Source organism: Corvus cornix, chromosome Z (assembly GCF_000738735.6).
Source record: "Corvus cornix cornix isolate S_Up_H32 chromosome Z, ASM73873v5, whole genome shotgun sequence".
Taxonomy (NCBI): Eukaryota; Metazoa; Chordata; class Aves; order Passeriformes; family Corvidae; genus Corvus; species Corvus cornix.
The window spans coordinates 27881114-27908584 of NC_046357.1; the positions used below are offsets into that span (position 1 = coordinate 27881114).

At 41.3% G+C, this 27471-nt stretch overlaps 1 protein-coding gene across 1 annotated transcript in view; it reads right to left on the bottom strand.

Moving 5' to 3' along the window:
* NCBP1 (nuclear cap binding protein subunit 1) overlaps positions 1 to 27370 on the bottom strand; it is a 32071-nt gene extending 4701 nt beyond the window's left edge. The window contains exons 1-20 of the mRNA XM_039566928.1: positions 27191 to 27370; positions 26988 to 27073; positions 26148 to 26248; positions 24815 to 24971; positions 23662 to 23769; positions 23003 to 23124; positions 22437 to 22506; positions 20861 to 21076; positions 19844 to 19941; positions 18473 to 18536; positions 15459 to 15569; positions 14973 to 15037; positions 14176 to 14238; positions 12808 to 12882; positions 11622 to 11725; positions 10644 to 10766; positions 9372 to 9474; positions 7947 to 8040; positions 5336 to 5439; positions 4548 to 4662 (exon numbers count right to left, since the gene is read on the bottom strand). Of these exons, the coding sequence (XP_039422862.1) occupies positions 4548 to 4662; positions 5336 to 5439; positions 7947 to 8040; positions 9372 to 9474; positions 10644 to 10766; positions 11622 to 11725; positions 12808 to 12882; positions 14176 to 14238; positions 14973 to 15037; positions 15459 to 15569; positions 18473 to 18536; positions 19844 to 19941; positions 20861 to 21076; positions 22437 to 22506; positions 23003 to 23124; positions 23662 to 23769; positions 24815 to 24971; positions 26148 to 26248; positions 26988 to 27073; positions 27191 to 27224 (2013 nt within the window). The 5' untranslated portion in view covers positions 27225 to 27370. The remainder of the gene's footprint in view (positions 1 to 4547; positions 4663 to 5335; positions 5440 to 7946; positions 8041 to 9371; positions 9475 to 10643; positions 10767 to 11621; positions 11726 to 12807; positions 12883 to 14175; positions 14239 to 14972; positions 15038 to 15458; positions 15570 to 18472; positions 18537 to 19843; positions 19942 to 20860; positions 21077 to 22436; positions 22507 to 23002; positions 23125 to 23661; positions 23770 to 24814; positions 24972 to 26147; positions 26249 to 26987; positions 27074 to 27190) is intronic.
* Positions 27371 to 27471: the final 101 nt, after the last annotated feature.

Genomic DNA, 27471 nt, shown 5'->3' on the forward strand with positions numbered 1-27471 from the left:
TGTGCTGCTGGGGGACTTCAACCACCCCTGCACATGCCAGAAAAGGAGCTGCAGGCAATCCTTGAGATTCCTGGAATACATGGAGGATAAATTCCTGATCCAGGTAATAGACAGCCCTACAGTAGGGGAGGCGTCACCAGATCTCTTGGTCACCAACACAAGAGGGCTAAAGGGGGACGTCAAGATTGGAGGCAGCCTGGGAGGCAGTGATCAGGCCCTGGTGGAGTTCACAGTCCTGAGGAATATGGGTCAGGAAAGGAGTCAAGAGAGGCCCCTGAACTTCAGGAAAGTAGATTTTCAGCTTTTCAGGGATATAGTCAATGAGATCCCTTGGGAGTCTGCCCTCAGGGGCAAGGGAGAGGAACAGAGCAGGCAGATCTCCCTAAGAGAGCAAGAGCTTGCAATCCCCAGGAGCAAGAAATCAAGACACAGAAGGTGGAAGACTGGCATGGCTGAGCAGGGAACTGCTGGTCAAACAAAAAGGAAAGAAGCAAATGCAGAAACAGTGGAAACAAGGACATGTAACCTGGGAAGTGCACAGAGACAAAGTTTGGTTGAGTAGGGATGGGGTGAGGAAGGCCAAGGCACAGCTGGAACTGAAGCTGGAAAGGTTCACAAAGAATAACGGGAAGGGCTTCTAGAGGTATGTCAGCCAGAAAAGGGAGGTCAAAGGAGGTGTGTCCCCTGATACACAGTGCTGCTGCACTGGAAACAACAACTGAGGAGAAGGCTGAGCTACTCAAGAACTTCTTTTTCTGCAGTCTTCAATGGTAACCCCTCTTCCCATGTGTTTTAAGTGGATGAACAGCAGGAGGGGGCTGGGGGAGCAAAGTCTCTCCCGCTTTAAGTACAGATCAGGTTAATGATCACCCGAAGAACTTGAACATATTTAAAGTCTATGGAGCCCAATGAGATGCATCCCAGAATCCTGAGGGAACCAGCTGATGTAGTTGCCAAACCACTCTCCATGACATTTGAAAAGTTGTGGCTGTCAGGTGAAGTCCCAGGTGACTGGGAAAGGGAAAACATTGTACCCATCTTTAAAAAGGGTAGAAAGGAGGAGCCTGGGAACAACTGACCTGTCAGCCTCCCCTCCGTGCCTGGGAAGATCATGGAATAGATCCTGCTGGAAGCTGTACTAAGGCACATGGAGGACAGGGATGTGATTTGGGACAGCCAGCATGGCTTTACCAAGGGCAAGTCCTGCCTGACCAACCTGCAGGCCAGGCCTTCTATGATGGATTGACTCCACTAGTGGACAAGGGAAGGGCAGCAGATGTCATTTATGAGGACTTTGACATTGTCCCCCACAACATCCTTCTCTCTAAATTGGAGAGAGATGGATTTGCTGGGTGAGCTGTTACACGGATAAGAAATCAGTGGCATCCAGAGGGTAGTGGTCAACAACTCTGAGTCGCAATCAGTGGGACACCAGTGACCAGCAGTGTCCCTCAGGGGCCTGTATTGGGACCAGTGTCACCTTGATTAATGACATAGGTAAAAGGGTTGAGTGCACCCTTATTGAGTTTGCAGATGACACCAAACTGAGCGGTGCTGTTGACACTCCTGAAGGACAGGATGCCAACCAGAAGCACCCGGACAAGCTCGAGAAGTGGGCCCATAGGAATCTCATGAGGTTTAACAAGACCAAGTGCAAGGTGCTGCCCCTGGGTCAGGACAACCCCCAATATCAGCACATCTGGGGATGAACAGATGGAGAGCAGCCCTGTGAGAAGGCCCTGGGGGTGCTGGGGGATGAGAGGCTGGACATGACCCAGCCATGGGCACTCACAGCCCAGAGAGCCAAACGTGCCCTGGGCTGCATCCAAAGCAGCGTGGGCAGCAGGGGAGCGAGGGGATTCTGCCCCTCTGCTCTGCTCTGGTGAGACCCCACCTGGAACACTGCATCCAGCTCTGGGGTCCCAGCACAGGAAGCACAGGGACCTGTTGGAGTGAGTCCAGAGGAGCCACCAGTATGATTAGGGGGAGGGAGAACCTCTCCTACAAGGAAAGGCAGAGAGAATTGGGATTGTTCAGCCTGGAGCAGAGCAGGCTCTGGGGTGACCTAATTGCAGCCTTCCAGTACCTGAAGGGAGCCTCCGAGAGAGGGACTAATTACAAGAGCATGCAATTGTAGAAAAAGGCTGAATGGCCTTAAACTGAGAGGGAGTAGGTTTCGGTAAGATATAGGGAAGAAATTCTTTACTGTGAGAGTGGTGAGGCACTGGAACACGTTGCCCTGAGAAGCTGTGGATGCCCCATCCCTGGGACTGTTCAAGGCCAGATTGGATGGAGCTCTGAGCAACCTGGTCTAGTGGAAGGTGTCCCTGCCCATGGCAAGGGCTTAAAACTAGGTGATCTTTAAGGTCCCTTCCAACCCAGGCCATTCTATGATTGCATGATTTATTTAAGGGAAACACAGTGAAAAGTAATATGCCTGACAACTTTATCATTACAAGGTAATGAACAGCTTTTTTAAAACAATCTGGCATAGATTTTTTCAAATTGCATCTATTGCAGTGAGACAGGTAATTGATTAAATTAAGAGTTCTGAAATCTCAGGGCTTCAAAAAATAATGCACCTGGTATAAATTCTCTCCTGGACTTGGGTACAAGAACTCAAATGAATCCAGTTGGTTAGCACAAAAGGAAGGCTAAACACTGGGCCCAGTGTTTTGAAGTGTGGACTCCCTATATTCATGATTAAAAAGGCTACTCTCAAGACTAGAAAGGGTCTAACTAACTAGGAACATGGCACGCTTCACTGCATCAAAACCAACACAACACCACCACCACCCACAAAATACACCTAAGTATCAGCTTTGGAAGTTCAGGTGACTAAGTCTTAAACAAGACTACAAGGCATACAGGAGGAAAGGCAGGATCTAATGAATTATGGTAAATTCAAACACAAGACACTGCTTTAGTATCACATAGTTGTTTCTGTGCAAAAACATCCATAAATTACCAGCTCAAAACTTTAAATATCTGTAAAAGAAGCATGTGTAACTTCGGACAGATACAAGGCCATATGTTAACTCACCTACAGCATAGGAAATGAAGTTCACAACCAGAAGACAGGTACAGCTCTGAATTGGTGTAAAAAATGAAAACGACTTACCAGAGCAAGTGAGAATTTAATTTTATCCTCTCTATAGGAACTTGCCTTTTCCCCATCTAGAGAGGTTTTCTGAATTCAAAACGCTAGAGGACCAAGATAAAGCATGCAAGCCTTGGACTCATTCCACAGTAAGGCAATCCCTCCATGCTGGGGACATCAAAACTTGATGGCTTACTTCCTCAGAAAGGAATGGTCATACAGCAGAGCAACAGCCTGCAGAACTACTCACTGTTGCATACAAATGTTTCTTCCTGGCACAACACTCATAAGTACTAAGTAATAAAGAGCTGCAGCAAGAGATAAGGACAGAAATTAAAACACTGGTATATTTAGAGATGCCAGAGCTCTTTGCCTCACAGTAAGATCAATGACTGCATCTAAGTCTTCAATAATCACAGGCATTTATTAACTGCTCATCAATATAGACTGAAGAGGCAAGCAGGATGGCTGTTGCTGTGAGTGAAGGAAACAAGGTAAAGGGGCTGGGATGAAGCAACACCGGCAAGCCGTGAGTTATTAGTGATCTCTCAAGGTAAGCTTCTGGACAAATGACTGACTTGAGCAGCTTTCTTCAAAAAACATCAGCAGGCTCTGTCATTTTGACAGCAACCTCATTCAAAATTTTGGAGCTAACTAAGGGTTTTATGCAGGTAAACACACAGACCTCAAAGAAACGCGGAATTCTCTCTTGCTTTCTGCAACTCAGCATATTTATAAACTGACTTGATTTTGTCATAACTAAGTACTGCGTTCAGCCAAGCCTCCTTGGGCTCCATCTTTTCCAGCTGCCACACACAAAGACACTCACCCCATTTTACTGTCCCACTTGAGACAACAGAAAACAAGAGCAGCTGTTTCCTCATCAGTTTGCTGTATTTAATAATGCAAGATCATGCAATTGTATTCAGGAAAATAAGCTGGAAGAAGGAATTGCCATGCCAGTGTCAGAATCCAGCAGCATCCATCAGAAGAACAGTAACAGCCAACTTCTCAATCGCAAATAGCTGTTTCTGTGCACTTCTGCATGGAAGCCACAAGAGCACTCTTTAACAGAACTTACTGTAAATAATTTATAACTGTTCTTACTGTTCTCTAATAAGATAATTGGAATCCAGATTAGAAGGCAAGTGGAAGACATGCTTGTATTGGAAGAGAAACTTGTGATAGAGAGCTTGAACAGACCCACTACGTACGAACTCCCTTAAAAGATTTTACTAAATTCTTAAATTACAGCTACCATTAGAAAGGTGGACCAAGAACACATATCTGATATTTGATGTGTCAGTGCTACAGCTGACCACATCTCTGCAGACATGTTTCCTGAAGAATCATATGTATTCAGTCCTTCCCAAAACCAACTGTGTGTCTGTATGTCAGCATGCAGGTTTGTACTACTTAGTTTAAAATTTACAAACAAATTACTCACTCTTTTGTGCTGCCTGGCCAATCTTGCTTTAGTCTCCTCCAGTTCTTTGTGAATCTTCAGGACATGCTTATTCATCTTACGAATTGTGGAATGTAAGATCTCCCAGATATAAAACCTAGGAAAGACACAAAGCTCAAAACACCACATTACACACTACTCCAAAACAGGAAACTAAATGTAGTTTCTTAAGAGAAAAATGTAAGTGGGAGAATTTAAAAATCTAAGTATCATTTAAGGAGATGTCTACCAGAGTGAATGAACACTCAGCATATAGGAAAGCATACTTGTAATGCAAGAAATCTTAACAATCAGTTCTTGCCTATTTGTTGCAGTACGCTTCAGAGTCAGAATTTTATTCCGTGTACACACTGCAAGACTACTAACACCAAACTTGACTCCTCAGATGGAACAGTTCTCCGGATCTCCATATGCAATGTATCAGTGGTGGTACAAGTTACCCACGGCGCCCAAGGCCAGGACGGCGCCATGCTAGCAGCGATGTAACACACAGTAACCAACTCTGTCTAGGAACAGTTCCAGCGCTGTTGCACTTCAGCAAGCTTAGATACTATTAGCAAAATGACATGCTAGCAACAATCTTCCGCTGTCACACCAACATTCATACTCCAGCTCAGAAAGAGAAATGTTAAAAGTACACATTTTGTAGAAAGAGCAAAAGCCTAACTGTACCTTATTCCACTACTGAGTTTTCATAGATTAAACTATGTACTGGCAACTTAAAATAGCAAATCAAAGACAAATAATAACCCAAACCAAGTTCTTGTTACCTAGTAAAATCATGTGCAAGCTCTGAAGAAAAGATCCAGTTTGCTACTGCAGCACAGTCAACGATTTGTGTCCGAATCATCTTGTCCACAAGCACAGCAATCATCTGTATTTTGTGAAAGACAATACACACACAATCTATGTAAAATATTCCAACCTCAGAGAAAACTAGAGATGATTTGATGCAACTCTACATCAGTTACTGAGTCATTTCAAATACTTTAGCAAACTGGATGTTCTAGCCTAAAACATTTCAAATGAGGGGATCTATATCAATTACATAAAGCATTCTAATTTTGTTAACAACCGTACCTACTTCTGAAAGTATCACTCTTTGTTAGCATACATACTCCCATACAAAAGCAGAAAGTACAAGAATCAGAGCTGGAACTGAGGCCTTGAGAGACACGAGTCCTAATATTTGACATCAAAGTACTCCAACCAGAGCACATATACCTGTCACATCACCATAATGAAGGAGCTGCTGTTAGCCTACTCTCCTTGAACTGCAACAGCCTTCAAACATGACAGAAAGCTTTTCTCTACAGGGCCCATTAACTTCAGGACAGAACAAACTAGCATCATGGAGTCAGTGGAAGGGTTTACTTGCTACAGGCACTGCCATGATTCTGAGGGAGTTGCAAGCCATCTAGCAGGCAACTGCAGAGAAGAGTTACTGACTAAAGAAGATGCAAGCTGTTCAGAAAAAAGGGCTTATCTTAGTTACTCATGTGATTGAATGCCACAGTATCTAAGAACCACAGCCTGCAATGTATTTATCCTTACAACCAACCGTTGTCAAATGAGGAAGTGTAACAAAGCTCCTTTTAAGGAAGGAAAATTAAAATAACTGAATGAATCATACAGAGGACTCAGCACTCAACTTTCAAGTCCCAGGATAGCATCCTATACTCTATTTGTCTTTCTGCAGTGCCAGGAAGAATTTCTGATTACTTATCCTGGTCTTCCAAAAAACACACATCTAGGATTTTGAGAAAATACTTAACCTCAATGTCAAAGTTTCTCTTTATGAAGTCACCACCACCACCTTGCTTTTAAGTCCAGGGACTACTGACTCCTGCTGTTAAATCACTACCTGCAGCACAGACCGCTCATTAGTGCTTAAAGCCCTGTGAGCATTGCTGGTCTGAACCAAATCAAAGGTTGCTCCCATAGACATGGGAGTAGGGTGAACAGCCTGAAAACAGACTCTGGACAAGTGCCCTGCTGTGAAGGCACCACTCCTTCCGTGTGACAAGGAGGCTGACAACTCAGAAATAAGAAAAAAGTGCTTGATCAGAAGCAAAAACCCCTGTACTGCAGTAAAAGCGAGAAAAGAAACTTTAAGTTACATGATTAAGTAGAACAGCAAACAGCACACCGTCCTAACTTTTGCACTTGATGTTTTTTAAAGGGATCTTGATTTATTCATAAAAATCTAGCATGACTATTTAGTCTGGGTTTGAAACCTCCATCTTGGTTTGGCCATGCTGCAATACAAAGGAATGAAGAGGAAGCAGATACAGATACTACATTGCAGTAATGAAATTTCTTCTGATCCAGTTAAATGGCAGCAAAAAGTAGGTCAGACTGTAAATGTCACATTTTCAAGGTCAGTAAACTGGGTAATAAGTTAAATATATTTTTTTAAAATCCTCTTTTTTTTATGTTTTAAAGAGAGGTAACCGCTTGCCTAAGTATCTTCTAGGTGCTCATTTTTTCCACCAGAGAACAGACCACAGATCTAGTAGCAGATACAAGGATTACTCCTGGTTCTCAGTGGCATCACTTCTTACAGTCTGGCCTGTGCAGCTGAGAGGTACAGTCCACCTTCCAGCACAGAAGTCCACTTTCCAGCAACACAAACAAACCAGCAAGGAATATGTGAAGTCATTAATGCAGACAAAGTCAGCCTGAGTTCCTCATTGATTTCTATTAATAGAAAAATGACAGCTGAGGTAAAACACAATTGCTGTGAAGAAACCGAACAGCTTAAACAACAGAGGCATCTTTTGTAGGTCTTTTAGGGTGTTATTTCCTCTGGCTCAAGAATGAACATTATCACAGCACTGTCAGACTGATCTGTTCCGAACAGCCACTACTGCAGCTCTACTCACCCTGCCCACACACAATAGTGACTCCAGCATGAGCTCTGTGTAGTAACTGGATGGCTTTCACTAGCAATTGTTGGGGGGAAAAAAAAAGCCCTAAAAATCCCTAGGCTTCCATATTTTTAGGAATGTGGCCTGCTTTAGATATGAGATCTACATCCTGTTTAAATTTACATATTTATGTTGCTTTCCAATTTTGAACAAAACCATGATTTTGGCAAAAGTTATTCCCTTGTTCAACAAGCAGCATAGTATGAATCTGAGTCTTAATGACAGCCCTTGCCCTTTCACAGGGAACCCTTGAGAAAAGCAGCACCAGTGATGGTATATGCTTTATGTCTAGCCTTCATTTTAGTAGTAACAAATATAATCTAAACTATCCTTAAAATGACAATAGACAAGTTATTTTTAAAGGACATAAAACAAGCTGTACATTTTTTAATTTACATATGACCTCTGTGAGTTGAAACTCACAAAGATCTTTGACATTCCAACCTCTTACCTGTGGATGATTCTTCCAAACCTCATACACAACCCTCAGAACATGGAGTTTCCCCTCATCACTTTCAGCAAGTGTTTTGAAGACTTCATGAAACCTTTTAATAGAAGTAAGTAGTCAATGGAGAGGCTGGGACCGGGTCAAAAGAGCAGCAGATACAAGCTAAGTGGTTTAGACTGGCCAAAAGAAAATTATGTGACTATCTACAGCATTTCTTAGACAACTGTTCCCTGGAAAATATAACCATCCTGAGCTAAAACAGTCTACAAAGAAATGACATCTCCCAAAACCAACTTACATCTCAGTGGTGAACCTACTTCCAGAAGCTAGGCTACATTTCTCATGCTCTCAAAAGCAGGAGGCACTTTTCTGCTGCATGTGCTTATCTGTACACAGCTGAACCAAAATTTGCTGCCTTTAGAGCCTTAGACCTTCCCCTTAACGTGTTTCCACAACTTCAGACACTTATCCTAAGTGCCTCTTTTTCAAGGAGAGGCTGCTAAAAGCATCTATTTTAGCAGTTACGCTGACTGCTACACAGCATTCATAGCCCAGCTTATTGTAATGTAACTATAAAGCATAAGAGGCTCTTCTTGATCTCTTGGCTGCCACTGCTGTTGTGCAGCGGAGAAAATACCGTGGTCCAAGTATTTGAATCACCCTGCCTCTTTTACTCCTGACTGCAGGTTACTACCGGCAGCTTCTTATCAACATTGCCTCCGTACAGCTTCTAGGTGCATGTTTTTGTAGTAGTTTTATCTATCTTTAGGGACAGATAGAAAAAAAACTCATTAAGATGCATGTGACTACCTTTCATCTAACAAAACCACTTAAAATCAACTCCAAAATACACAGGATTACAAATGTTATTCCAATTTTGCTAAAAATGGTGCAGTAAATTCTTTACAGTACCAGGCTATGTTTAAGGGATGAACTCTTAAGTATTTTAGGATGGATTTTTTTCTGCTTTGGTAGACAGAAGAAGTTAACAGCAGACTGTTTTGAAGTTTCATGTTTCCTTTTTCTTTCCTTTTTTTTTAAATACAGATGTAATTGTCCTAGATTCATATTCATAGTGCGAGATGTTGCAATGGCAGCTACCCAGTCATTGAAATGTAGGGAGAATACCTTTTTCCTCACCATAATCAGCAAATGAGCAATACAAAAATGAAGTCATTTTCCAAACCTGTCTCATTTACATTACATGGCTGCAATGTATATATATCTGTTAATTCCATTCACTTATGTATAATCTAGGATTTACACTACCATTCCTTCAGCAAGCAGCGTCATTAGTTCCAGACAAATTGCTTTGTGGAGTACTTAAAACACTGCTGAAGCTTGCACTCCACTTTTTTTTATCATGTATTTCACTGTCAGAATTAAACTGTTCTGTAAGCCCCCAAATAATGCACATATTATACTTACTTTGCCAGGGCACTGAAGGAGTGGCTAAAAGACTTTGCAGCTAGATGGAGCAGAGTCTGAACAAAGACTTCTATTTTCAGTGGGTTGAAAGTAAATCCTTCACCTGCAAGTTATTTGAAGGTGAAACTAATAAATACTCCAGGTAAAGCATGTCAGCTACTCGTACAACTGTAGAGATAACTTATGGTTTTAGCTCATTTCCCGAGTTCCATCAATAGAGTTTTGCAGGGCCGAGCAAGGAGCTAGTAAAGACTCCTCCAAAATGGGCAGAATTTCAGGCTCCAATTTTGCCAGGGAGAAGATGTGCAGAAGGCTTCTTCACCAACATGGAATTCTATCAGAGAACCAGCCATCCCACCAACATGTGACAACACTGACAGCAGCACAGAAAGTCAGCAAAGGAAACTGCAGCTGTGCATCAAAATGAGGGCCTGGAAGGCCACAAAGATGGGGGTGTGGGTAAGGAAGGGGGAAGGCAAGGCTTATTAACATTCAGAGGCTGACCATTTAGGATATAGGAGAATGGTCCACCCGGCATACACGGCAAATATGGCTACTAGGGTGAATGGTGCCAGGTCCCCTCCTGCAGCTGACGACACGCAGAAGGGAGAGCACTAATTAGTGGGTAATACCTAAAGCAAATCAGGAAACAGGACAGTGGATCCCAGGGAAAAAAACCCCACCAGATCATTTCTCCTCTCTGCCTGCATAGCTGAACCCTTGCAAATATGACAAAAACAATGAAGCATTCGCCATTGTTTAGATCACTTCTCACTCTCTCTCACACTCCTCATTCCATAAAACACTCAGGCTTTAGGAATCAGTGCTGCCTGTGGCTGCAGAGCTAAGGAGAATATGAGTAGTCCCCCTGTGAATTTTCATCTGTGGAACATGCCAGCCAGTAGGCTGGCTGTCTTATCTGCTGTGGGACTGTACTGAAGGGGAGGGAAGCTCTTAGGGCAGAAGCACTGAATTTCCAGGGTGAGGATGACAGCACGAACTGCCCTTTGCCGCTGAAGGCAAAGGGGACATTAAATTCTTTTATTCTGTCAATAATTGCAAGAAAACACACCTCAAGCACCATGTTACTGCTATTAGAAAAAATAGGCCAGCCTCTACATGTAAGATATTTACAAAAAAACTAGCAATGGTCTATTTTACTGCTAAATTTAAACAAACTACAAGGAAAAGCACACAGGTCTGTGAACCAACACACTCATAGCTCCAAAGCATAGCAGACAGCCTGTCAAAGCCCAACAGCTTGTATCTTACCATCATCATCATCCTGGTTTGGATTAGGCACATCTTTTAAAATGCTGAAGATTTCATCATTGCTGGCCTTATTTTTAATTGCAATTGTTAAACAGAGTGCCACGGTATATCCAGGAAGAGACCCTGAACAAACACAAAAAGGTCAAAAATTCAGAAAGGCAAGTAAGTGAGCACTTGTAACATCAGTCTGCCTTGTAGAGAAACAATACCCTTCCCAGCTACACCTAAAACTGGGTGTACCCAATATTGTTGTCCACATCAATATGCCATAAAATTGCTCAACAGATTTTCTGGTCTTCATGTTAAATTCAAAACCTGGAGTAGAACCTTTAGACCTGGGCTCAGGCAATCACTTTCCTGACTAAAACTCTACTTCAGCTTCCACCAGTTTTCTAAAAGTACAGTACTTCCTTGTTTTTCCTCACTGTATCTTTGATGATGACACTTTTATGCTTAGGATTGTCTTTATACCAAGCAATAAAAGAAATAATAAGGTACCTCTCTACCTCAGTCTTTATGGTATCTGTTCCTTCTGTACGCTCATTAAATCAAGTTTACTGGTAAAATATTCTAGTGCTTCACGAAGTTCAAAAAATAATTTCTCATTATCACCTCAGATGCTGACTTTTCCACAATATAGTGCCCCAACAGGGGAAATAGATGAATTGTCCAATTTTAGACTTCTGGCAAATAATACTGCACACCACCACAGCCACATAAGCAATAGCAGCTTGATGTATCTGGATCTTCTTTTCTTCATAAGTAGCAGAGAGGATTTTGTTAGAGAGAACCAGGCTTAATACACATTAATTACTCTTGTGAAGCCTATTTACCCATATGAAATCATGCATATTTACTTGAGCTGTATTCTTCTTTACAGTCAACTGTAAATATGAGACAACTCATATTACAGTCAATCTAGTGTGCTCCCTTGCTCTAAAACACTTCAACTGGACCACTAGTAATTTTAATACTTACTATTACTCTCATCTCCGTATTTGTAAATGCACACTGGATTAGCAGGACTGAGGACAGAAAAACTTGCAGGAACAATGTCTATTATCCGCTGATGGTAGGAGAGTCTGGAAATAAGTTTCACAGCAGTAGAATTAAAATGGGAATAACACCACAGCTAATGACTGCTTTACAATGTTTTTTCTGTATTTAACGTCCATAGAACAAGAGTCAGGATACTTATACAAAAGAATGGTAGTTTCTGCTGGGTAATAAGAGCTAAGTAAACCAAACATACTAGTAAATGCTTTCTGTTTTAACTCTGTGATGCTAGAGTTTCATCCTCATACAATTAATTTGCCTTGTGAAAAGGCCGCCTGGTAAGAAGTTTCATGCAAAAACCTGAGATGTGCTGCAGAAAGCTAGTTAGATGTTAGAAAGATGTTAGTATTCAAAGCAGAAAAAATATTAAACTGGACATCTTCATTTTACTTTCCAGCTTCATTTCACTCCCACAAAGGTTTAATTTGCTACCAGATTTTCAGTGAATTGGAAGAGCGCCACAGAAAAAACTGCATTTGTTGTGCAGCACAACTCTTTCACACTTCCGATATGGAATTCGCCCAAACCTCGATTGTTTTCATGCTGGATGCTGAATAACATAGGCTTTTTCAACATTTTGCTCTTTCTCGCTCCTATACTACCCTAATCTCAACAATTTAAAGCCCAGATGATTTATCAGAACTACTGATTAAGTAGTCTTGTTGGCTTTGAAGATTTCGTTTGTTTAGACAGTTTGTCAGTCTAAGGTAAATGAGCATCAGGCACCTAGAAGAATCAAGATTAGATTCTCAATTTTTGATATAATTAATGGTCAGTTCCCTCCACTTCTGTGAATGTTGAATACTTTCCAAGAATATAGCCTAAACTCTATTTCTTTCCACGCCTATGGTGAAGCATGTCTTTATGTAACTATAGGTGTGCATGGATAGCTCACTACCATCTGCAGCACCTGCTTCTCCCTCTCTTTGTGGCAGTGTCCTACAGCAGGTAAATCAGATTAAAAATAATACAAAAACCAGACTCATCTCTTAACTGAAAATGAACTGTAAGAACAGATGTGCCCAAGACAGGAGTCCAGTTAAAAGAAGTCTGACAGTATTCAGATGAAACTTTGCCTTGAATGAAACCATGGAAAGATCTTACTTACCGCATGCACTTTTCCAAAACCTCTCTCACAAATTTGGGTTTGGGTTTTTCAAGGTCCTGAGTAAGACAATCTGACCTATCAAAGGACAGAATGCGAAGGCTTTTAGCAAAAGCATTTAGTCTCTTTTTGGCTTGGTCTGATAGTACAAAACAATCACAGTCTAAAGACAATGACCCTTGGAGTGCAGGCAATTTTAAGCCATTGAGGTAAGTTAATCACTATTCCTTACTGGCAATTAGCATTCCTGCAATCTCATCTCTTTGTGATAAATTTTCAAGTAACTTCCCTTCCCCCACCACATTAAAAATACGGTTAGCTGGCCTTCCCTTTCCTTAGGAAAGGAACCGTGTGTGATTTCATGGTCTGTTCCTCCCTCAGCTCTTCTGGCTGATTTCAAATGCACTGCAGGTAGAGAAAAGCCTGCAAATACAGTTACTTGCAAGATTTGTGAAAAATGGCACCTTTTGAGAGAGATCCACAGGAGCACTGCCATCAAGGAACATCCAGGCAAACTAAAATCAGCTCTTTGAAGACTGCTGCCTGGTCAGTCAACATGGATGTATGCCAGAATAGCCACCAAGCACTTAACTCCACAAGAAGACAGTACAAGGAACTTAAGTAAAGGCATGGAACTATATCAGAAGAAGGGCCGCAACCCTCTCCACAAGGACTCTTGGGAGATCACCTACAGAAAGCAGGTACAGACCCAGGCTGTGGAAACTACTGCATGGAGGGCTTGGCCTCAAGGGGATCTCCCTTGCTACATGGGTGCCTGGAATGGAAATCTCATGGAAGCTGTGCTTAGACACTGATGGACTCCAGGCAGCTTCTGCTAGAGATGCAGGTTCAAAATGTGGCATAGTAAGAACAGGTGGCAGGGCAAGCTCTGATTGAACTTCAGGCACTAGGATTTGGCAGGTGGGAAACCGACCACAAGGTCTCAAGGATAAGTTATAATGAAAGGTTTAGAGTAGGACAGAGAGCAAAACAACAGAATGAATACAGGATATGAAAGTCAGCACAAACCATTGAAAGTAAAGAAAAGGTATGGGGAGTAATTTTGGAAAACTTGTTAGAAACTGACAGGAAGTGCAGGACAAATTGAAGAAGGCACATTTGTGCTTCCCCTCTTTAAGGAGCGCTTACACTGGCTTGAGATTTATCACAAAGTTCACTAGGGACAACACAGTGACTAAGTGATTATCAAGATAATCTACCAGTGAGTGCTGGTGGACAGATTAAGAAAGGTCTCTGATAAACTAGAGCAAAGCAATTAACAGGGCCACCATATTGTGATACTTTCTGGATATATGTGAAATGTTAAGGTTTTAGCAATCTCAGGTTAGAATCCAAAGGACAGAAACTTACCAGTCCTCCCAGCTCCAACGGAACTGAAAGTTGCTCAAGTGGTGAGAAAACCAGTTAATAAATCTTTATTAAAAGAAAAAGAAAGCTCTGTTAAATGTCAGAAGTGCAGGAAAGTGTTCAGTTGAGCTTCTCTTATAAATGCATTTTACTTTTCAAAGACAAGCCTAAACCCTTAAGGCTATTACAGCATTAAACAGGCATTTATGTTGACAGATACAAAAGACTCAGTTTGGAGAGTCAGAAAAAAGGTTTTATGGACAAACAGCCTTTCATGCTCTATCATTTCACATGAAGAGATGAAGTATTAAACTACCAATTAAAACATAAACTTACTGTGAATAAGCAACTTTCACATTTTTCATGAGTCATTAACCCCTCTCCTACTCAATGTCCTTCACTGGCAGGACAAAATCACCACCATTCTCCTCCTCTGGGTGGCACGTAAGCCATCAACTTCCCTTCCAAGTCACCCCCCAACCACTAGGGAGCAGGCACAGTGCCAGGTAACAGAGTGCTAACCATGAACAACTTTGAACATGGAGAAGTTGTCACTGATCTCAACTGCCCTGCATAGACAGCTAAACTTGTAACCTCCAGGGGAGTGTTCCTGGGAGGAGAGGCAAGCAGTCCATCCTCCATCTTCTCCTTAGACCACTCAAAGCCAGAGCCCACAAAACATTTTGGATAACATCAGGTAGTTCTAACAAAGCTTTCTGACTACTCTTTTCACAGCCTCTGTGTTTTCTTCTACACTGGATATTGAGGAATGTTTTCCGTCATCTCCGAAACACATTTACCTGTCCACACATGTTGTATTCATTGTGTCCAAACGCATGTAGAGCATTTCTGTGGCTTGTGCAAGCTTAAAGTTTCTTGTTAAGGTTTACAAAAAAGAAGTAGGTAAGTCACATGCTTTTCCTATCAGGTTTTTAATAGAATGTCATCAACGTTTTGCACTGGAAGCTCCCTGAGTCTACTCCAAAATCAGGTAAATCAAGTAAATTCACAGTGGAAAAAATGAAAAATATTTTGAGTTCCACCCTCTAATCCCAGCCTGTTCTTCTTCCATTACTGCAACAAAACTGCTGGCTTCTTCCACAGAAGAACAGAATTCACATCATGCAACAAGCAATGCAAGCTTTACAGGTAAAGTTCCCTGCAGCTACTGTAAAACAGTAATACTGTAAAATATTAATAGTATTTATTACAATCCCATCAGCTCCAGAACAAAAAAAATAAAGACTGCATTTCATAAATGCTCCTCAGCAGCACAGAAAGGATACAACTTGTGGTAAAGAGCCAGGCTGAAGTTTGCACAGCTCAATCAGGAGTGTTGTGTACATCACTTCAATATGTGGTGGCGATGGCAGTTGAAACAGCTCTGCAAATATTACCTACAGGAGAGGAAACCACAGAATAAGAGCACTGTCCAATGTGGCCTGCACAACTCTCAGCTTCACAACAGTGGCCACAGACCACAAAGACCTATATTTTCCTGCCAAATGCATGTTCCAGGAAAAAGAGAAAGAACCAGTAAAAGGTAGTTGCAACACAACACTGTGCTAATACAGTCCACTTTAACTGCTCTTACCATTGCATACTAACACAACACCAGCACTACACATCTATTATGCCGAACAAATACAGCATGTAACTGTAGAAATGGGCATAGTTATAATATGATCTACTGCAGTGATACCGTATGATCTGAGAAATGCAGAAATAATTTGATCCTGTGGAAAAGTAAGTACTAAATTCATTAAATGAAGCCTAAGCATTTAGTATGAAAGAATATCTACATTAAAATTACATTTATATCGTTTCCCTTGTGTCCTCTTTTCTCCTGCACAAAACCATATACAAATGAAGTCACAACTTTAAACTGAGAATTACAATCAGCATTTCCTACAACAAATACATATGCTCACTACCCCTTGGAAGAAACCCTTCTAAGAAACCTGAAAAGAATCCTGCAGTCAGCATTTGTGTTTTTAAAGTTTGCCTATAATAACAGCATGTCAAGCTCTGAGTGCTAGGAAAAAGTCATCACTGTACAACATCCACCTCTGAGTTGTTTATTTTCTATTCCACTCTCAACTAAATTTAAATTACATCAAAGGAGTTGGGAAACTTTGATTCATTATGTTTGATCAGTTTCCTCTTTAAACTTCTGAATAAAGCTTAAAGGAGCCTTTTTTTTTAGAAAAGTCTTACTTGTGTAAGAAATCAACATCCATTTATAGATTCCAAAAACAGCATATGAAAACACATAGAGTAGAACTTGTTTTTCTAAGGAAGGACTTGAAAGTATAGAGACCGTAAGATACTGGGGAACCTCTCTGTGTCAGCGTAATTTGGACGTATTGTTAATACAGCTATGGCCAAAAGGTAGGGAGAACTCTTAGGCAGAAAATGGCTCCATTTTTCAAGACAGGCAATAACAACTGGACAGTCAATTGCATCCTGTTTGAGATACTACATAAAACTGTATTTCTGACATTGATCACATGGTCATTACCAAATATTCCACTTAAGTATTTCAAACTGTCTTGCCATATTTTATGACAATAATAAGGCCACAAGAAAGACCTGAAGACACTGATGCTCTGGAAGTCTGAACTGTGTCGAGTGCAAGTTGTACCAAAAACTAAAGGAGCACAAGGCACAGCAGTCCAACAGGCCAGTGAGGCTGCACAGACACACTCTTAACAGCTACCAGAAATACCCATGTGTGCATCTAGAAGAAGTCACTGAGAGAAAAGTGCCACATTTCAGTTTTTCACACAGGTTTCAGATAGCATGGAGCATTCTGTAGCCAACAAAGTGCAAAGTGGAGTCTCGGGGACCTCCAAAGTAGAAATACTTGGGAAGGTACCAACAACTACTGTCAGGCTACATTTACTTCTGTCTAACTCTCACATCCTGAACTCTAAATAACATTTGGCTTTATTTGTTAGACCACATTTTTTCTACAGTTCTGTGACTTACTGAAAAAATTAGTGAAATTTCACAGATTGAACTGTTGTTGAAAGCTGCATATCACCAACATGACTGTTAGTGAGAGACTGTCAGAGAAGACTTACAAGGGTGGAATAGTAAGCAGAATGAAGAGAAGCATGAAAAAATCCTATGCTAAGCCTTAAAAACTCTAGATCTTCATTAAAATTGAGCAGCCAGACAAATAATGAAGTCAATAGTCTAAAATAACTCAAAATTGCAAGGAAAAAAGGAAATTATTAGTGTTAGTCATAGAATTTGTACACTTTTTGTTTTTTCATCACTTTTTACAGCACTTCAAGATACTGGAAGTAAAATCACTGAATATACTTCAATGTTAAGGCATAAAATTACTCCTAATTTTAATATTGTTTAATGTGATAGATAAATTTAATACTGTTCTGAATTCAGAGTAGAAAAAAACCAAGGTGACCAAAACTCATGTAACTTCACAGCAATCAGAATATTTGGCATTTTGGTGCCAAAAGGAATTCTCAACTCCACTTTATGATAAATCTTCTACATGGGATTATTTCTTGTCATAATTAGCTCTGAAATTCATACTTACAGTTACTTCTTCAGAAAGCCTTTATATGACAAGTTGCTGTTACTGTAATCTGTTAATTTATCTGAATTTTTTATGAAAATCAGTGAAGTTTTATACAGCACTGCAACTTGAAAACAGACTTGTCAATGAGGGCAGTAAAAGAAGACCTATGCTACTCTGCTGGTGCACGTAACAGTTATCTAGAATTTTCTAATAAGGAGAATATCCCAGAGGAAATACACTGCCACTCCACAAGTTGTTTTCAAGGCTAGTAGAACAAAATAATTTAGAAGACCCAAACATAAAATCATGCAGACTGGCTGAATCTAACTGGAGATCATCAACTCAAAAGCCCTCTGCATAATGCAGGGTCACCTAGAGCAGGCTGCTTAGGGCTGTGTCCTGTTAGGTTTTGAACTTCTGCACGGATAAAGTCTACAAGTTCTCTCTCCAAACTCTTCTAGTGCTTAATCACCTTTGCATTAAAAAGAGATTTTTCTTATGTTTAAATGGAGTTTCTTGTATTTCAGTTTGTGTACATTTCCTCTTGTTTGACTGCACCAAGTTAAAATGACAACAAAAGCACAAGACTATCACTCAACTGTATATAACCTGCTCATTTAAAAGCTGCTGGTTGAATTTAACAAAATTTTGGTTGATTCCCAAATCAAACTGTAATTTAAGTGGAACTAACTGGGACATGTTACTCATGAAATAATGGTGCTCCGAAAAGGTGATCTATAAAATCCATACCTCTACTATATGGTAGTTCAAAGGGATCTTGTTATTTCCCGGATAGCTCAACAGCTGTGCAGCACTGCAAAACCACAGATACATTTAATTCAAACATAACACAGCAAATGTGATATAAAAATCAAGTAACAGAATTACAGAAAATGCTTAATTCTGGGCAAGAGTTCCTATTAAAACAGCACCAAACAAATCAATAATCCTTCCAAAGTCTGTTACTCAACCCATAGAGCACTTAAGAAAAGAAACAGCAAAAGGACAGGCTAGCATTGCCTGATCTATGATTTGTAACAATGTAGTCTCTATGCAGCAGTAACATCACTCGAACACTATCCTGCTATCCCCAGTAGTTTAGCATAGAAAGCCACTGGGATCTGTAATTGCGGCATGTGTACATGAAAAGGGGAAAAAATCTACCCCAAACAATAAAATGTTCGGAATGACTTGAAAGCACAATTAAGCTAGTGGTTTATATAAGAAACTCTCATGTTTCAAATGCTTAATCTTTTAATCAGGTTGTTATCACCTATCATTTGTGCAAAGCAAACTACCTCTCTGGCACATCTTATATCTCCCGTGGTCTTTTACCTTCCTCTGAGAATTAACAAAGCCTATCCCAGTAACTGCAACACTGAATTTCTAGCTTCTGCTGAAACAAACAGCTGCAACCACAAAACTTTATCACATGCCATCACCAAAAACATTATTTTTGCCCACTTCTTGCATACTATACAGGGTTTGATAATTTTCATACAGAAGTGTGACAGCTGTGGCAAACCATCTTGGTTATCAATTACCCACAACAGAGAGTGTTTGGGCAGAAATGAAGAAAAGTGTCCTGACTGCCTCCTGGCACAGCTGAATTGAAACTGACGAAACCTGGCTCTGCAGTGACTCCCCAGAGTAAACTCAATTATCTCTGGCATGTAATTCCCACAGGAAGCACAACAAGGAGATGTCCATGAACACCAGTGCTCAGTTAGTTGCAGATGAACCAGCTCAAGGCTCACTGCCCCAACTAATCAGCGTTCCAGGAAGCACAACACAACCACATTGTTCACAGAGCTCCCATGAGGAATAAGGCATGTCTGCATACTTTTTGCAGCACATTCTGTATTATCAAGGGATTCCCTTCCCAAGAAACCACTGCCCCCAGATTACACAGACTCTCTGTTATCTGGATGTTATGGATACACATTATTCCAGGCAACAGTTTTAGCACAGATAAATAAAATAGTAGCAAATAAACTTTCATCACCAGCTTCAGGAAATGTTTGATCTCGAGCTCTTGCCTAACCAGTGCAGGACATATCCCCTCTGGCACCAAAGCCATTTAAAAAGTTCCAGGGCCCCCCACTACCAAGCTCCTCCTACCAAGTCTTTCTCTCTTTCCAGTGGGATTTGATGATGCAGTGGAGGTTCTCTTCTATTACAAATCTTTCCACGGAGTGGCTGCCAGGCATGACAGGACCCTGGTAAGAAAGAATGAAGACTCATGAAGATCACTGCTAATGCAGTGGTACCACAGGCAGAAAGCTATCCTAGATACATTTACAGGTAGAAAAAAGTAGCCCAACTTCTACATAAACACCATGAGGTCTCAACTGCCCTATATCCTTCAGGACTGGAAAGCTGGTATGACACATTTCCACGTGAACCTCAAAGTCACTCATGTTTAAAACAAAATGAATACTAGGACTCATTACAAGAAGATATAGGAACAAAATCAGAGAAAATGATTCTAAGTTCACAGAGCATCTGCTTCTTTCTTTGCTTTGTGGAGCCACTGGGCAGGCTACCACCATGCAGCCTGGAAAGAAAATCACAGCTGAGCTAGACCATGCTAAAGAAATAAAGCCATACAATGGAAAGAATACGCACTCATGGTCTTCACTGAGAAACCCAGAGGCCAATAAGCGAAGGTAAAAGGCAGCAGACTCGTGCAAAAGGAGGTATAAAAGCATTTGGGGAAAGCAGTACATATACTTTCCCTGCATTCCTTTGTTCCACAATATGCATCAACAGATTTTAACAGAAGATAAACACTACAACAAATACCTAGCCTAGAAAAAGACTTGAGTCACCAACTTTTTTGAAGCTCAATCTAACTCTGTGAATGCAGTTTTACTAGAGACATTAGAGAATTCAGTCAACATCGTCCTCTAAATGACAGCATCACAACATTTTACTCCCTAAATTCTGCTCCTCACAAACTTGCTTTTTACAGTAATTTGGTCACTTAGTGGATTTCTGCAGAAGTACCAAAGCAAAATTGCTGCTGGCCTTCAAACCACTTCCTATCCTGGGAGAGAAGACATCACATTTTCACCAATATTGCTCCAGGAAGCTAACTGTGAAATCCATTCACCATTCCCCACAGCAATCACATACCTCAGGGTCATCCGTGTAGTCAAACATCCTAAAAATAACCCTCGGCATTGGGTATACAGAATCTTCAGTGTGAGGTGGGGGTGTGAAGGGTGGCAGATTGTGTTGCAGTGCCTCACAGAGAACACTGTCAAAAGCCAAGTAGGGCCTCAGGATGTGCCGCTCTTGCCAACGGTCTTTTTTCAATTTCTGAATCTGAGACCAAAGGCAGTCTAGATACTGAAGGAAAAGGTGAGAAACATCAGATCTGCTGAATCTCCAAACAAAACAGCAGTTTCCTGAACTAGCTGAAATGTATACATTCCATACTACATTCAGAAAAAAACAAAGTTTCTTAAACTGCTGATTCAATAAACCAACAAATAATGTAAGAACTCTAAATGCCAGAACTACTCCTAAGTCCAACACAGTTTTGTGCCAGTAAAATTTAACTGCTGGCAACTTTTTAAACACCAACAGGCACCTCAGGAGTCCCAGTGAAACCACAGCAGTGAACAGTCACTACTCTCTGGTGGTATTCTCACAGAGATGGCATTGACACCTGTGCAATCGGCAATAATCTTGGTTTGTTTAAGTACTGCAAGAAGTCTGGAGGCCTGTGGCCTTACTGAACGCAAATTTCAAGTTATAACATTTGCAAGAAACATCTTTACATGCAAGGACTTTGCATTTACCGAAATTATGACACTACAAAATGTGAACAAAATGAGTAACAACTAGCACCTGATGTGAACAGTCATGTCTGCAAATACTCTGGGGGTCTCAAACACAGTCACCTAATCTCTCCTTTATTGAACTAAATAACAAAATTCAGACACTGGGCAGGCAAAAAACTCATGTAGACAAACTGATCATAATCAGGAAGGCCATCCCTCCAAACTATGTTTAACAAGATAATTTTTAAGACTGTGACTTAATCAGAACAATGAACACAATCTAAGAGGACAAAGTTGCAAAATATCCCAGAAAATCAATTTAGATTCCACTGTCCAACATTTGTCCTGAAAGTGAGGGGAAAGAAAAAACCTCAAGAATATCCAAAAAGGCAAATCCCACCCTAAGTTAGCCAGATGCCACCTCTCCTCTCCAGTATTTCTGGCTTAATTGTAAAGAAAAATAGCATGGTAACTTCTGCATACGGTTTCTATGTATTTGTTTAGCATTTCCTAAAGTTGAGAAAAAACAAAGCCACTACAAAGGTTTCTTTCTTGCAGAGGGAAAACATTTAAGGGTAAGTAACAAATGACATATATTCTGTTTCACACAGAAAGTCCTTTTAACATGAAGCCCTGTAACCTGCAGTTCAAAACCAAACACTACAGTTTACTTTGTAACATTTCCTCAAGGGCCTGCAGCAAAAAACAGAACACCCTCCTTCTTACTCAAATCAACCCCTCATTTCAGCCCAATACTTGGAAAAGAATTCCCCACACAGAACTTGTTGGAATCAATGCCAAACAGCAGACAATTCAAAGCATTCATACTTTTAGAGACATCTTTTAATTTCGATATAAAAGAACACCTTGGTAAAAATTATTTTTCAAACTTTCTGAAAGAATGCAGTGTAAAGTTTAATCACCTCTTCTTGTGGATGTGGTTTATCAGCAGTCCACACTTGCAGCATAGGTACATGGATCTTCTGGCGGCGTCTGTTTAAACAGGAGAGAAAACCTGACCTTTAATAGACTAATTTAGGGCAGAAGTTTTGTTTTTATTGTGCATGTACTAGTATTCATTCTCTTCAGCTGATGAAGTCTACAGCATATAAAAACAAAGTTTGTGATTACTTAAAATATCTCTATCAGCCTATCTTGATAACAATATTAACTTGAAGGACCTAGACAGAAAGCAGTGATGCTGCACGGTACTAATGTAAAAATCTACCAGTGTTAATAGCACACCTACAACTCCTGCTACCCCAGCATGAGCAGAACAAGACCTTCAACATACCCTAAAACTAGACAAGACCATAAAACTTTTCAAATTCAAGAATCTCTCCACCTACTGCATTTTTAGGACTTTGTTCCCCCCACAAAATGGTTCAGACCTAAGGCTTCAGAATACTTTAAAGTGAGAAATAATCAAAGCTATTATTTTGCACCAAACAGATACCAAAGAGAGTGTTTCTAACCAGTTACAACTTACTTCAAATAACTTTCTGTCTGAGACAAGAGACGATCCATTTCAGCATCCTTTTTCTCATATAACTCCTTTCCAACCCAAGGCAAAGATGACAGAAATGCAAACATATACCAGTCACATCGCACCTATAGAAAGGTAATATACCAAAACCTGAGTATACAAGTAAGCTCCAACAGATTTGGTACACACACACATTTTAATTTAAAACATCAGCAAGTTGTTTTGGGGGAATGTAAAGACCAGCAGTTGCACCTTGGATAGGCAAGATACAAAAAAAAAAAAAAAAAAAAATTAATGCTTGAAAAGTATAATTTTTCATTTGAACTGTGTTAGGTAGACTTAAAAAATGGGATAAATGGGATCACTTTCAAAGTTCTTCTGGATGTTATCAGTATAGCAGAAAAGCTAGGCACTCTGCAACTGCCAGAGTAAGGTAAAATAAATTCAATTCGGCCACTTCACTATAAAGGACCATATTTTCTTACTGTATACATATTTCTCAATTGCCACAGACTCCTTTTACTAATGCTCAGGAAACTGTATGTGTCAATCCATTTAGGCTGCTCTCTCTAAAACCTCCCTGTTCTAAGCATAAGTACTGAATGAAAGGTACAGACAAATTGTGAAAACAGCCCCAGGGAGCCCACAGATCTTTTGCTTACTTGGGGTACATCCTCCTCCTGTGTCACACTCACAAAGTTCTCAAACATAGCTACCATTGATGGTGCAGCTATTACATGACAATTCACGAGATCGGATAGAAAGCGAACCTAAAGGAGAGAAAAAAATTGTTCTAAATGAATACTTTTTAAACTGGCTGCACAAGAAGAAATAAACATTACTGAAATGATTAAAACAAACCACCAATAAAAGTGTAATACTCTTTTAGTACCACAAAGGCTTAAATACTACACACGACTTGCCTCTCAATGCTAGAAAACAAGCATCATACGTGCCACCTAATATACTGCTCATTATAATGTCCTTAATCCCTCCCACTGCAGTAACATTGTAAGGATAATATTCCTAATTCAGGAATGGTGGGAAACACGCAAACTACAGAAGAAAACCCCTGTACTTCTGTATCTATTCTATATAGTATCAGATTACTAAAATAACAGAAATTCTAGCAATTACATCTTATTAGCAAAAGTGTCCTACAGTTGACTGAACATCAGTCTCTTGACTAGAACCTTAATTTTCACCACCGGGTTTCAGAAGACGGTGGGGAACTGGGCAGCGGGCTTCTAAATCAGACAATGCTGTAGTTCTAATACCTTTCAGCAAACAAATCTATAAGCAGCAAGAATGAAGCAAATGGTTTCAAAGACAGGCAGAACCTAAAACTGACTGCTTGATCTTCAGCCCTCAACAGCAGAATGAAACCAGACATCAAAAATAGCTTTTAAGAACTACACTGTTCATTTTCTTTTAATTTTTTTTCCATGGGAGCCACAAGATCGTCATGTACCTCTGAATACAATGAAAGTGCACTGGCTTTCTTTTATCTTTTACATTTGACTGAAGAACAGGCAGGGAGAAGCATGTCTGTTTAATGCAGATTTAATTTTTTACTGTGAAAAAGATACAGCTGGAAGTAAATTTTGCAAATGTAATATGATTCCTCGCCCCTGAAGAAGAAAATACTCCTCACATAGCACACATTTCCTCTTGGAATATTTAAAATGCCTGCACATTGACAGCAAAAGAGACTGTAGCACATACTGCAAAGTCCAGCTCTTCTGCAACAAGAAGGTGAAAGAAGGATGAAAGAAAAAGAATGTGAAACAAATAGACAAACAAAACTCCACTTACTAAATGCACAGCTTCGTTATACATATTTACTTTCAGACATTCTTTGAGCTGACGAATCATGGCTTCTACAAATTCCCCACCAAAATTGTAGTTCCTGGCATTCAGCAACCCCACCAATGTCGTGTAAACAGTAAGCTTTTCTGGTAGCAGACGTGCGCTGACACAGAGAAAGAAACACTGTGTTAGTTGTTTATCCATCATGTGCCAACTGGCCGCTGCATAGCATCTTAGAATCTGCTTGTTGTAAGTTAAACTCGCCTCACGAGGAAATAACAGCAGACAGCTAAACATGATCTTACAGTTTTATCCCATGGATATATCTACAGACATTATTTTTCTTATTTTAACCACAGACATTTAGAAAGGCAGGTGCCTCTTTCCTGTACACTAAAAGTATTTGCTTTTCATTTATATCTAATTTTTGAGTATTCCAGAGGGCTGGACAAATAATTTAAGTGACAGAATTTATTGCAAGAATGCAAGAAGTTGTTCTAAGCTCACAATTTAGAACTAATGTTATTATACAGCATAGGGAGGGCCAGGTCCTACTGTATAGAAGTAATTTTCCTCTATCATTTTTGTATGCATGTAACTGTACTTCGAGAAATGTCTTTCTGCTACGGGGGAAGGAAGCACACTATTTGCCTTTTATTATTGCTACAAAATAGACTGTAAGTATCTGCAAAAACTTAGCATAGGCTATATAGTCTCCACCATACATTTCCTTCGTACTTGTCTTACCTCCTGACATAGACCCCGCACAACCCCTCCCTCAACACCACTCAGTGACCCTCACATGGCACCTCTGCTCCAGCACTTTGTGAGGGAGAGGAAGGAGCGCTATCAGCCACCAGAGAGCCTGGTTTCTGCTCTTCATGTTCCCAGTTGCCCTCCTCTAGCAAATGGGCTTACAAAGACATGAGCACATCATTGCCAGGGAAGAGAAAGCAGTGAGAAAACATCACAGATAATGCAGGTAATTGTTAGCAGCCAATAATTTTGGTGGTCTTAAGCATTTCATGTGGGAACAGGATTTTGCCCAGCCCTGCTGTGCTCCCACAGCTGCTGCACACCAGTTCTGACATTTCTTCTACCTGCTTTGAGCCTCTGTACGTATTTCAAGTAAAAGCAATGTAAAGAGGTATTTTCCTGGAATTACACCCAGTACGTAATGAGCTTATTCCTCTATTCCTTTCATTTGTAGTAAGACAAACTCCATGCTAAGACAGCAATCAGGAACTAAAGCTATTCATGGCCTTCAGACTACCTTAAACACTTAAACTTTTGCACAAAGAAAGCATGTCCCATATTCCCAGACCTCCTCCATACGTACACAGTACACAGTATTCTCAGTATCTTGCTTTTGTAATTTGGCAGATCAGCTTCCAAAACACCAGCTAGGCCCTCCAGGTTGCTCTCCAAAGATGAATTACTCTAAAAAAAAAAATAAAAAACCGATTCATCATCAACAGGCAAAATGAACTAGCCTGACTCTCACATGTAAGACAATGAAGTTGGGCCAGAGTATCCTTTTTCATGTCCCCTCTTTTTTCAGGGCAACAATCCAGTTCCATCAGCAGCGAAGATCTGTTCTCGCTTGCCTGAGAGGAGCAGCTACTCCTCAGAACAGCTGCACCCGACCGCCAAGCTCCCCTGACCGCCAAGCTCTCCCCTGCTAGGAACTCCAGCGCTCCCCAGGGATGCAAGATCTGATATCACCTCAGGAGCATCCCAGTAACGCGGCCGAGCATTGATTAACAGCACAGCACGAAGCAAAACACCCTGATTTTCGGAACACCGTAATCTTTTGTTCTTCCACCCCCTCCTCCATTAGCCCCCAGTTCTGTCGGGACTGGAAACCTGTGCCACAGGCAGACCACTTAATTCCTACACGCCCTTCGCAGACGACAATCAGCAACACCATCTTTAGATACAATGGTAACTATTCTCCGGCCGTTTATCGCTGACGGGGAAACGCCACGCTACGATTTAAGCACTTGCCCGCCACAGCACGTGGCTTTGCAAAAACGGGCAACTTTCCATCTATTTCATAAAACAAGTATTTTCTCTGTGGGTCGCTACTACAGACGAAGTGCTCCCACACCGCACACGGGAAGAGGAGGGGGCGGAGGGAAACAAGGCTTTAACTCTCCCGAGCCGCCGGCCCGCCTACCTTCTCTCCCACCCTGCAGATGAGCGACTCGAGCCTCTCCTCGATCTCCGACGGCTCGGACGTCCTCCGCCTCTTGTGGGGCTGCCCTGCTCCAACAACACACCGAACACAGCGTTACCGACGCCGGAGAAACCCTGCCGCTCCTCCATCCCGCCCAATCCACCCTCCCTGCCGGGCCACCTCGGGGGGGACGCGGGGCTCACCATCGCTGTCGTCGCTGTGCCGCCGCCGCGACATGGCGGGAAGCGGCGCGGAGGAGCGGTCGGGAGAAGAGGTGAGGAACGGTGAGGAGCGATGGGGAGCTCCGGGAAGCGCCGGGCCGAGACACCTCGCGCGGGCCGAGCAAGCGCACTCCTTCCCCGCCCGCGGCCGCGCTGTTTTCCGGGGCGGGCCCGGTGTCTCCCGCCCGCTTCCCTGCGGAACACGAGCGCTTCCGGGGCAGGGAGGAGGAGGAAGTGGAGGAGGAGGAGAGCGGGCGCTTGCC